Source organism: Andrographis paniculata, unplaced genomic scaffold (assembly GCF_009805555.1).
Source record: "Andrographis paniculata isolate CXL003 unplaced genomic scaffold, ASM980555v1 Contig30END, whole genome shotgun sequence".
NCBI lineage: Eukaryota > Viridiplantae > Streptophyta > Magnoliopsida > Lamiales > Acanthaceae > Andrographis > Andrographis paniculata.
The window spans coordinates 1,245,817-1,258,131 of record NW_026137563.1 but is presented as its reverse complement, the minus strand read 5'-3'; the positions used below and the strand labels follow the sequence as shown (position 1 = coordinate 1,258,131).

Genomic DNA, 12,315 nt, shown 5'->3' with positions numbered 1-12,315 from the left:
AAATTATACACATTTTTATTTTGGGACGTCCAATTATAAAATAAACATTTCATTAAATATCTCACTTTTTTCCACAAATACTCTTACTTTACATCACATCATTACTTTTATACTAAAAAGCAAGGACAAAAATATCATTACATTACTTTTAATTACTCACCGCGCCAAAAGTAAATGTATATTTTATCCGTGGACAGAGGGAGTATAATATAAAAATAAATAACTTATATATTATATTTTCATAAAAATTAGAAAATATAATTAATTTGTTATTGTTAATTTATGTATTATATTTTGATTAAAATTTAAATACCGAATTTAAATAGGATTATATAAATTTTTTTAATTATACTTAAATTACTAAATATAATTTATAAAATTTTAAAATGAATTATAAAATACAAATTATTTAATATTATATTATAATTTTATATTTAATTGATATATTATCCTTAAATTAAAATTTTAAAATATAAATAATCAAAATTTAAAAGTACATTTTTTATAATTTAATTTAAAATCTTTGATTATAATTTATAAAATTTAAATTAAATTATAAAAATATTATAAAAAAATATTATTATATTAACAACATGTCCTTTTAAGTAATTTTACCAGTTTAAAACACTTTTAACTCTATAACGTCCAAAAACAGTTTTTTACGAAAAACTGTTTTTATAATGATTTATCCAAATACAAAATCGAACTGCTTCGACTTTTGGACTTCTTCTTCTGCTTTTGACTTCTGTTTATTTTTTAAGTCAACCCAAACGACCCTCCTATATATAACATATTTTCAGACAATATATATATATATATGCTACGCATAATTAATTTGAATATAAATATATATTCTTTCAACACATATTATATTAATTAAATTTATGTATTTTCTTTATTAATGTACATTAATTATAAACAAAATAAAGTTACTGCTACTGATAAGGAAACAACAGCAATAACAAACAAATTTGTCCACCAACTTCAAACGTACAGTTTAGGACACCATAACCTAAATAATTAATACTTAGCTTAGCTTGTTACAACCCACCATTAGGAATTAATTAATCAATATCATGTTGATATCGCTAATTAATAATTAATTAAGCGGCGGCCACACTGTGATTAAATATAAATATATATTAGACATCACATTAAAATATAAATATACAGTAAACATATAAATAAAATTGCTTGTATATATTACTCCCTCCGTCCACACACACAAAGGGTGTGTTTGTTTGGGGGTTTGGATTTTGAGATGATATTTGAATAGTAAAAATTTTAAATTTGAATAGTTGTATGATGTGATATAAATAGGTGATGATGTGATGTTTTGAATGTAAAATTGATTTTTAGTATAATATAAAAAATAAAAAATAGGTATTTGATTTGATGTTTTTGGAGGAAAAATTTTGGATGAATAGTGAGATTTTGTCCAAATCTCTCAAACGAACACACCCAAAGTAAACATTTACTTTTGGCGCAGCGGATAGTTAAAAGTAGTAAAATGACATTTTTACTCTTATTTTTTTTAGTGTAAAAGTAACGAAGTGATGTAAAATAATGGTATTTGTAGAAAAAAAGTGAGGTATTTAATGAAATATTTACTTTGTAATTGGACGTCCCAAAATAGAAATATGTATATTTTCTAGCTGTACGGAAGGAATAATATTTTAGAACATCCGTTACAGTCACTTTATTTATTATCTTTGTGATTACCTGTCCAGTTTTTATAATAACAATATTCATTACCTTTAACAACAAATACAGTTATATAAATTTATTATTTTTCTTAAGAGCACGTTACTTTTAACAAAAATAATAAAAATAATTAAATATTATCTAAAAATTTTTAAATTCAAAAAAATATTTATAAAAATATTTAAAATTCATTAAATAATTATCACGTTTTATCTATCATATTTTAAATTTATTTTTTGTTCTCTAGCTTTCAAATTCAATTTTAAAATAATAAATTATATATGTTTCAAATTATTAAAATTTATATTGATTAATATGTAAAAATTAAAACATAATATTATATAAAAATATTATTGAACAGTAAAAATATATTAAATTATGTATAAATAAATAAAAAATATATATTATTACACGATAAAAATATATAAATAAATAAAATGTTGTAAATAGTATTTTATTTAAATATAATATATTGAAGGTGATTTAGTATAACGGAAGATAAATAAAATAATGTAAAAATTGTGATAAATATGATATAAATAAAATAAAAATAATAATTATAACAGATACTCTTATACAATATATATTTTATGATCAATACGGTGGTGATAAATTCCTAATTAGCCCGAAGCTTAATTAAGGTTGTTGTTTCCGAGTGGGAATATATATATATAGATAGATATACCTCGTGGAAGAGACGTGTGATGTAATAATAATGAATATTAATCGTTCCACGACGACCGTATCGTATTAACAAATTTCTTAATTTGCTTCATTTGATTTCCCTCTCGTTACCCACCCAATCATCTCTCTCTATCCACATATATATATATATATAAATATGCGTGTGTTTGTGTGTCAAAATTGGACACCCTTATTGAAGAAGATAAACCAAATTCTGCTGCAAATTCTTACATACACACATATGGTCAAAATCAGTGTTGTTATTGTATTTTGATTGTTCGTGAATTCAATAACGGATCAAAAGCGATATATGTATTGAGAGCAGAATTATGAAGATCAGATCAGGCTCAGGAGGATCGATTTTAGCAATCTGGTTGTTGGCTGCTGCTCAATTCGCAATCATTCTTACCCACGCCACCACTCATCACTACCGATTTCTGGTAAGAACACCTAACACAAAAATTCCTCTGTAATAATTCATTAATCAACTTACAATAATTATATATATATATATATATATATATTAGGTGGATGATACGCCATACAGCAGGCTATGCAGCAACAAGAGCATCCTTACAGTAAACGGACAGTTTCCAGGTCCAACAATCCGTGTCACTGAAGGAGACACCCTCGCCATCGTCGTCGTCAACCAAGCTTCCGAAAACATAACCATTCACTGGTAGGCAATTATTATCCAATTAATTAATTGATTAATTAATTGATTGATTGATGTGCGGGCAGGCATGGAGTGAAGCAGCTGAGGTATCCATGGTCGGACGGACCGGAGTACATAACGCAGTGTCCGATACCGCCGGGGAGCATGTTCAGACAGCAGATCGTGCTGTCCGACGAGATCGGAACGCTCTGGTGGCACGCCCACAGCGACTGGTCCAGAGCCACCGTCCATGGTGCCCTAATTGTTTACCCTAGAATTAGAAACAATTATCCATTTCCTTTGCCCGACGCTGAAATACCGATTGTGTTGGGGGAGTGGTGGAGAAGCGATGTGCAGCAAGTTCTGTCGGAATTCCTCCGGTCTGGAGGAGATCCTAACGTCTCCGATGCATTCACCATTAACGGACAGCCTGGTGACCTCTATCCATGCTCCGCACAAGGTACGTCGATATTTTCTTAATTAATCGATTAACCTTTATTGAACAAAAAAACAAACACAACATTGAAAAAAATATCTACTGTATAATTGTTGAAAAAAATGCATGGATGGAAGTATTGAGAAAAATTGAAAAAGAAAAAAGGAACGTGTCAACTGTCAGTGTCAGTGTCACATTTATTTAATTTATTATTTACAGTGAGGATTGGGGAACCAATCTAACGACTCCACGTGTCCACAGATACTTTCCGTCTAACGGTGGACGGCGGCAAGAGATACCTCCTCCGAATGGTAAACGCCGTTATGAACACCATCATGTTCGTCCGCATCGCCGGCCACAACCTCACCGTCGTCGGCTCCGACGGCGCGTACACCAAACCCCTAACCTCCGACTACCTCGCCATCTCCCCCGGCCAGACCATAGACTGTCTCCTCGTCGCCGACCAGCCTCCCTCCCACTACTACCTTGCCGCCAGAGCCTACTCCGCCGCCGGAACCTTCGACAACACCACCACCACCGCCGTCGTCCAGTACGCCGGAAATTACACTCCCCCCGCCCCCCCCCCTCCCTCCCCACCCTCCCCAATTTCAACGACACCCGCGCCTCCGCCAATTTCACCGCCCAGCTCCGCAGCCTCCCCACCCCTACCCACCCCATCGCCGTCCCCAAAACCGTCACAACCTCCCTGTTCTTCGTGCTCTCCATTAATGCCCGCCCCTGCTTCAACAACTCCTGCCAGGGCCCCTTCGGGGAGAGGCTCCTCGCCAGCGTGAACAACATCACGTTCCAGCAGCCCCGGACGTCGATCCTCCAGGCCTACTACGAGCGGATCGCCGGCGTCTACGGCGACGATTTCCCCCGCCGGCCGCCGCTGAGGTACAACTACACTGCAGACTTCGTCCCCAGGGATTTGTGGACGCCGCAGAACGGGACGGAGGTGAAGGTCCTTAAGTACAACTCCACGGTGGAGATTGTGTTCCAGGGGACCAACACGGTGGCCGGAATCGACCACCCGATGCACCTGCACGGCCACAGCTTCTACGTGGTCGGCTCAGGGTTCGGGAACTTCAACAAGAGCAGGGATCCTTTGAGTTACAATCTTGTGGATCCGCCATTGATGAACACCATTGCAGTTCCCAGGAGCGGCTGGACTGCCATAAGGTTCAGGGCAAACAATCCAGGTAACGAATTAATTAATTAATTAATTCATGATTATATTTATTTATTGATTTATTTAACATTAGTGTGTACAAAACAGGGGTGTGGCTGATGCACTGTCATTTTGAAAGACATATAAGTTGGGGGATGGAGATGGTGTTCATTACCAGAAATGGAAAGGGAATAAATGCTAGCATATCTCCTCCACCTTCAGACTTCCCCAGATGCTGAGGATTTAAATTCATATAATTATTCTACAATCAATTTCTCTATATATTTAATATTGTATTCATAACTTATTTATTTTTCCTCAAGAAAGTCATAATAGGGTGATTAGTGTTGATTGTATTAGTCCCAAAGCTGTCAAGTGTTATTCAGTAACATTCTTTTGATTGCATGAACCCCTAATATTGAAGTTTAAATCTATTAGTTAATAAATGATTTACACCTTGCATGGATTACATAATATATCAAAATTGCATGTAAGCTGGTCAAATAGAACTAAGCCAAAAAGATTGAATCCCTTCACTACTATTGCAGTTTCAAGAAAATCCTTTGTGGATCACCGAAGGCTAACAAGCAAGATGTTTTGTTATAAAATAGCAGTCAACAATGATATAAAATAGCAAAGTGAGACAATCAAAGGTAAACCAAGTCAAGTTCACAAAAGATGGTCATGTTATGGAAGACAATGTGAATAGAGTCCCATGAAAATGGCTGTGGTCTCAAAACCTCCATAGCTTGTCACTACACATTCTCCCAACCATCTGATCCTCAAATCACTGCGATGAACCCACCCTCCCCATGGGCTTTGCTCACCATTACCTAGGATACATGGTCATGATGCATAAGGTATTGTTACATAGGTAAAAAGAACATATGTACAAAGTGTAAGCAATAAAATCATGCAGGAAGTTAATGGATGCAGAATATTGAGTTTCATGCACAGTATCGGTATAGGTTATCAACTATAATTTGTATATACACCGATTCGGTGGACAGCATAGTCTAAATCAGTCTGCTTTGTACACCCATAAGTGTCATTGGCAACTCAAAGTAGCCAAGATAATCACATCATATTAGTGGGGTATTAAGTATGCATCCTTGAGTTGTGGCAACTGTCCAGGTAACATCACATTTAGTGGCATTGTAAGATAATCACCAGAGAAGCACATATGACTATTGCCGGGTAATAGCATAAAGTGACTAAAGATCTAGGGTGTGTTTTGGATTAAATTTTTTTTGCATGGACAGTAGGATTTTGATGTGATTTTTTTTTTTTTTTTTTTGTTTGTTTGCAGGAAAAGCTATTTATTGTTTATTTATTTATTTATTGTTGATTACATAATACAGAGATGAGAACAAAAACAAAAAATCAATAAACATGCTCATAGTCTATTATTTGTATGTTTTTCCATTCCTAAAACAAGGATTCTCCTTGATCTTTAACTTGTATAGATTGGGTAATGTGTTTATACCTTTTGTATGTAATAGCAGATTGCACCTCAACATAAGACAATATACAACTTTTCCTTGACAACAGGGGTAAGTTAATAATCATGCAAGATTATCTGCATGAGCATAATAATAATTACCATTTATCTGCCGAAATTATTTCACAAGTTGGATTTATAGGCAAAATGTGCTAATAGGTATAAAATCAGATGTGCATCCTCAAAGAGCAAAACATTAGCAGCTTACTGTGCATACAAGATTGCAAAACAATTCTTTAATTTTGATAAACATCTATGACTTTCATAAATCATTCAGAACATGCTAATTTCTTTTTTTTTTTTTTTTTTTTTTTAAAGGACACAGAATAATGCAGTGATAAATTTATACTCACTGGAAAATTCCGTAGACTAAAACTTAAGGCACTATGTGACAGATAAAATCAGATAAAATCATCAAAAGCTAGATAGTTACTTGGGCACGTACTCATCACAATGAAATATGCATTTGAATAATAAGTAAAATAACTATTGTACACCTTGGTTAAAAAACTATTTGACTACTTTAAAACCCATAACAAATTTCACATATGCATAATGTCCATGATAACCATTCTAAACTGTTCTCAGTATGACAGAAAATCAGTTCTTCCAAACTAAACAAGGTGGAGGTTTAGCAGATTAAAATGCAAAGCACCAGTACTCATCCAAAGGAAAGTAAGGAAGGCAAGCTGCATACTTACAATTCATCTCTAAGATCTTCTTTCATTGCCGAACCAACATAAGATGCATACTCTTTCAATATTGACTCGTAAATGGCAATTCCACGCAAATATTCATCCTTGTTCAGGAACTGCAAAAAAGCTGATATGAAATGCATAGCCCTTCCATAATTGTGCAATCAAGGTTGTACTGCACATAGCGTTCTTTAGTTACGCAATCAACATCATACTGCACATATCCCTTTCTTAACAATGCAATCAAAGTCGTACTTGCAAATTATCATCAAGTACTGATTAAATGAACAGATCAACATATGTTTCATGCAAATCGTTGTCGTATGTTTCTCGTAAATGAAGGAACTGTCCACACATTTTAATAAGCAAACACAGTGAAGCCACACAAAGATGGAAGAAAATTGTTCACCTCGTTGTGGTCATGAAGTAGAATAGGAGTGTTTGCCATAGGGGAAAAGCCAATAGCTGGCAAGCCAAGATCTCTAAAATACCGGGCATCGGTTGATGCAGGAAAGATCTCCGGCTTTCCAACTTTCCCACCAGCTTTTTTTATTGCCTCTTCTAACAATGCCCACCAAGGATTTGAACTATCTATAGCAGTAATAGCACGATTCCCAAATTTGTCATATACATCTTTCTTCTGCTTAAACTGTCCCAACAATAAAATTTATCAGAATGAAGTCAATCATCTAAGCAGAAAGGATCTGAGTTGATGGCTTGAAAACATATATTTTACAGAGACGATAAACCAACCAACAACCAAGCCACTTGAGTTAAAAATCAGTACCAACAGCTTCCATAAAGAAATTTCTAGTTACATAAAACTCCAATATATTATCATCTTATTTGATATATCAGTTTTAGGTCAAGATGTGTATATATCTCATGCCATGAACCAGTATGTTATAGGAAATTCAAATTCAGTAAAATTTCATCATGTATTTTTAAACATTGAAGGCATCAGCCTTGTTTATCTTTGAGATTCAAACTTAAATTCATATAGAAAAGAGCCACATGTAATCTCAACATTCTAAAACTGTATTGGATTTGTTCCTAGAGGCTAGAGCCAATATTTTGAATGACGAAACTATGAAAATATGTGACTTGAAGAGGGGCAACATATATTTTCTTACCACAAAGGTCATATTTCGACTAGAAGGAGCCCATTCCTCCGCAATTCGCCTCTCCAAAGAAGCTATATCTGCAGTTGGTGGCACTCTGATATCAAAACCTGCTTCAGCTTCAGATGGCTGCAAATTCATGACAAAACCCTGCAGTCCAGTTTGAAGTATTAGCATGTGATTATTTTAATTTACTAAAAAAAAAATCGTATAAAACAAAATAAAAGAAAAATAAAATAAAATAACTTTACAGCATGCTCAAAGACGGATGGATGAATGGATTTTGTATCAAAGCCAGCAGAGCATCAACAGAATTCAAGTGCAAACTAGATGTGAAAGCACTCCTCGATTTAAAAGCTCAAGGAGAAGATTGACAAATATTGAAAATTGTTAGATCATGTTTAATGACCAGCTTAAACAACTTGAATGGATACACATCACCTTCTAATTTATATTTTACGAAAGTCAACTAACACGTCCCTCACGTGCAAGGGAGATATACACCACCATAATTATGAGTTCTTCATCAAACTTGATACTACAGTTTCTAATCAAATTTAAAAACTTAACAGTGCAACATCAAATCAAATTGCCCAGTAGTAGAATGGTATTGAGCTAACCGTAGGAGATGGTGTGCCAGCTTTCAAAAAGACCAAGTTTGCTGAAATAACCTCTCCTTCGGCCTTTTGTCCAGACTTCACCAAATCAAACTGAGCTGCCCTGAACCGCATGATGCTCTCTACACTCTTGACTAAATTCTCCATAGCAGTGTTATCATAAAGCTTAGCTCCATGACCAGGTGCCCCTGTAGCCTTAATCACCAGCCACTGTGGTGACCTTTCCGCATAGAACAACCGGTAATTCTCATTAGGTGAGGCAAGCCCCTCGTCCAGCAAAATCCCTACATTCATGCTCTTGAAAATATCGGAATTGGCGAACGTCTCGGCCCCATCGTGTCCGCCGATTTCCTCATCCGGAACAAACGAGAGGTAGACCGTGCGCAGGGGACGGAATCCAGAAGCCTGGAGCTTCCGAATGGCTTCCAGATACTGAAGGCCGACGCACTTCATGTCCTGAGAGCCACGGGCGTAAATATGACCGGAGGAGCTGTCGATGTGAGCCTCAAAAGGAGGATGATTCCACTTCGCGTGCTCAGCCGGTACAACGTCGGTGTGGGAATTGAGGAGAATGGATGGGAGGGCTGGGTTCTCACCGGTCCATTTGAGGAGCACCAACGGCTTTCCCTCGACGAATTCAAGAACCTGCGTGTCTAACGACAGCGATTTAGCTTGTTCAGCGATGAAATCCACGGCTTCATAGTAGCGGGGGTTGGGATGCGCGGTGTTGATTGTGAGGAACTTCTGAAACCTAGATATAATTGATGAAGCATCGTCGTCTTCGACGCTCAGAACCGCCGGCGATAAGAGTAATAGCAGTGCAACAGCAAGAAGTGGCCAAATTTGACGGCGAACGGCTCCGATCATCTTCCAGCGCTGTGAGTGGCTACTGCTGTTTTGACGTTAACCAAATCAGCTCAACTTTGGCAGCGTAAAAACTAAAAATCATTAACCTTTTTTTTTTTTCTTTTTTCAAAAAATATTACTCCGTACAATAATACTGGTGTGTTCGGTTGTAAGATTTTTACAAAATATTCCTATTCATCCCATTTTTTTCCCCCAAAAACATCAAATCAAACACCTATTTTTCATTTTTTATATTATACTAAAAATAAATTTTACATTCAAAACATCACATCAACACCTATTTACATCACATCATACAACTATTCAAATTCAAAATTTTTACTATTCAAATCCCAACTCAAAATCCAATCCCCCAAACAAACACACAGTAGTTTTTTTGTTTAAATTTATCTCGTCCTAAATTTTTAAGTAGACGTGGATATAATGAAAATTATGCAAAATTAAAACAATACAAGCATATTTAGATTGTATTTATTCTTAATATTTTTAAAAAAAAGAATATCGTACTAAAATTTTATATTTTTACTATTTATAATTTTTAAGTATTATATTAATATTAAATAATTAAAAAATATATTAATAAAAATAATTATAATATAATACACATAATTATAAGTTAACATTAAAATAATTAATAATTTAATTAAAATAAAAAAATTATTAATTATTAATTTTATAATATTATTAAAATATATAATTATATTCCTTAAAAAATAAATCAAAATAAAAAATAAATAAATTATGGAGTATAAGATCAAAATAATGAAAAAAGGAATATTAAATTTTAAGCATAATTTAAAATCATTCGGAAGAGATAAACACGTCATTGCGTATTGGCAGGTGAGCCGATGTCAGGTTTGATTCCTCATTGGATTGCGTAAATTAATTTAATACATTATGGGCCGTGCAATGATATTTCAGAATGCAAAACCACGCTGCACTTTTTTAATACACATGGTAAAGAAATGACTCAAAACTGATCTCGATCTCTATATATATATAGAGAGATTCTTGTCCTTAACCGATACAGGCTCCATTATAGTTAACAGCCCAATTTAACAGGATGTTTGGATTTACGCGAAACATTTTGTAAAAAAATTTAAAATAACAAAAAAAATTGATGGAGTACAACATTTTATTTAAAGATATATATTATTGTAAATAAAATTAAAAATTTTAAATATGTAAAAATAAATATAGTCTTGAATTTATGTTATAATTTACTAGTTAAATAAAAAAATTTAGGTTCGATTTAATTATTTTAGATGAAAAAAAAAAAAAGAAACAGATGTGCTGGACCAAACGAAAACGACGAATCTGGTGTCCCATGGCCGGAAAACGACAAGTCCACCGGCGGCATCGATCTATCCGGCGACGTGGACAGTTTGGTACCCACTCTCAATGGACGCCTTCACTGCATCCAGAATCAGGTGCGTCTTCCTACTGATACTCGGCCACTTCTTCTCCGGCCGGCCGCCTTCATATTTAATCCTCTGCACCAATCTGCAGAACTCCCTCACCATCAGAGCCTCCTGCGGAAGCTCCGTCGCCACAGTCACTACGCGCGGCCCACGCGCCCATCCCGTCACCAGATCGTTGAACTCCGGCTCCACCGACGCCGAAAACGACGCCTTCGCCTCCTCGAACGGAATGATGAAGTCATGGAGGTGCAGAGTGCCCTTCGTTCCAATCACCGTCATGTCCATTGTCAAATTGGCGAGGAAGGAGCAGTGAAAGGTCGCGACCTTGCCGTCCTCCCAACTCAGGGCGGCGCTGCAGGATAAGATCACGCCGGCGGCGTTGAAAACCGCGCCGCGCAAGGCGAGGACCGTTTTGGGGAGGTCGAAGTCCACCGCCCATAGAATCGACCTTATGCAGTACCATCCTGCGTCGCCGAGAGCGCCGAGGCCGTCGAGATCGGGCTTCACGCGGATGTTGTTCTTCAGATAGTCTTCGTCTGCGGCGAAGGTGAAGCAGCTGTGGACCTAATTAGGGTTTCTGCAATTAGGTCTAAAAGGGGGAAAACATCGCGGAAGAGATGAAATTAAATAATTTTACAGATTTGAGGTTTCCGAATTCAGAAGGATCGGATAGGAACTCCTTCATCTTCGTCGTTCGGGGATTGTGCATCCACATGGTGCCGTCCATGATCTGGACGCCATTGGATTCGCAGGCCTCGAGGATGGTGTCGACCTCCCTGACATTCAGGCCAAGGGGCTTCTCCAGCAGGAGGTGCTTTTTCCGGCGGGCCGCCGCGACGGCCCATTTTATATGTAGGCCGGTCGGGAGCGGCATGTAGACGGCGTCGACGTCAGGGTCGTCCAAAACGGCGTCGTAGGAGGGGTGTATCTTGGTGGAATCCGGGAGGCCGTTGTCGGCGGCGAATCGGGCGGCCTTTTCGGCGGAGCGGCTGCCGACGGCGCAGATTGTGGAGTTGGGGGAGAGGGTTATTGCGCGGGAGATTTTGCGGGATATGTCGGCGCAGCCGACGATCCCGATGTTGATCGGCGGCGCTGCCATTGTCGTTTGGTGTGTGTGAAGGAGTAGTCCAGAAGATAAATATACTTTGGTGGGTGACGTGGATATATATATATATATATATTTCCCTAAAATGCATCGACATTCTAAAAATAGTTTATTTCGCTCAAAATTTTTAATATGAGTTAAATAAGATAGTATATTTTAAATATATTATTTAAAAATACAAGAATTGATAAGACATGATAATAGTAAATATAACACAATAATTATTCATGTGCATTATTAATTTAAATTATAGAGTATATAGCAACCTATACAATATATATTTGTATTAATGTAAATATATCTTATTCAAATAATACAATTATTAATCTTAATTATGT

At 36.1% G+C, this 12,315-nt stretch overlaps 2 protein-coding genes and 1 pseudogene across 3 annotated transcripts; 1 reads left to right on the top strand and 2 right to left on the bottom strand.

Moving 5' to 3' along the window:
* Nucleotides 1-2,541: 2,541 nt before the first annotated feature.
* Nucleotides 2,542-5,059, top strand: LOC127246433 (laccase-14-like; annotated as a pseudogene).
* A 101-nt stretch (nucleotides 5,060-5,160) lies between these two features.
* On the bottom strand, nucleotides 5,161-9,515 carry LOC127246434 (uncharacterized). Of its 2 annotated transcripts, XR_007837732.1 has the most exons (6): nucleotides 8,588-9,515; nucleotides 7,980-8,117; nucleotides 7,256-7,495; nucleotides 6,853-6,962; nucleotides 6,137-6,229; nucleotides 5,161-5,483 (listed from the first exon to the last, which is right to left on the bottom strand). XR_007837732.1 is itself a non-coding variant. In XM_051267824.1 (5 exons), exons 1-5 carry the CDS (start codon nucleotides 9,449-9,451, stop codon nucleotides 5,480-5,482), a joined length of 1,356 nt encoding a protein of 451 aa, XP_051123781.1. In that variant the 5' UTR covers nucleotides 9,452-9,515; the 3' UTR covers nucleotides 5,161-5,479. The 2 variants fall into 2 exon arrangements, 1 of the variants encoding a protein (XP_051123781.1); XM_051267824.1 differs by lacking the exon at nucleotides 6,137-6,229.
* Nucleotides 9,516-10,361: 846 nt separating this feature from the next.
* On the bottom strand, nucleotides 10,362-12,025 carry LOC127246963 (uncharacterized oxidoreductase At4g09670-like). The gene is made up of 2 exons (XM_051268639.1): nucleotides 11,510-12,025; nucleotides 10,362-11,436 (listed from the first exon to the last, which is right to left on the bottom strand). Exons 1-2 carry the CDS (start codon nucleotides 11,969-11,971, stop codon nucleotides 10,816-10,818), a joined length of 1,083 nt encoding a protein of 360 aa, XP_051124596.1. The 5' UTR covers nucleotides 11,972-12,025; the 3' UTR covers nucleotides 10,362-10,815.
* Between the last annotated feature and the right edge of the window lie 290 nt (nucleotides 12,026-12,315).

Excerpts from the sequence above, each read along its gene's own strand:
- LOC127246434 (XM_051267824.1), bottom strand. The coding sequence starts at position 9,451 with ATGATCGGAGCCGTTCGCCGTCAAATTTGGCCACTTCTTGCTGTTGCA. Across the intron at positions 7,496-7,979 it reads GTCGAAATATGACCTTTGTG|TTTAAGCAGAAGAAAGATGT; the intron begins GTAAGAAAATAT and ends TTGTTGGGACAG. Across the intron at positions 6,963-7,255 it reads TACTTCATGACCACAACGAG|TTCCTGAACAAGGATGAATA; the intron begins GTGAACAATTTT and ends GCTTTTTTGCAG.
- LOC127246963 (XM_051268639.1), bottom strand. The coding sequence starts at position 11,971 with ATGGCAGCGCCGCCGATCAACATCGGGATCGTCGGCTGCGCCGACATA. Across the intron at positions 11,437-11,509 it reads AATTCGGAAACCTCAAATCT|GTCCACAGCTGCTTCACCTT; the intron begins GTAAAATTATTT and ends AACCCTAATTAG.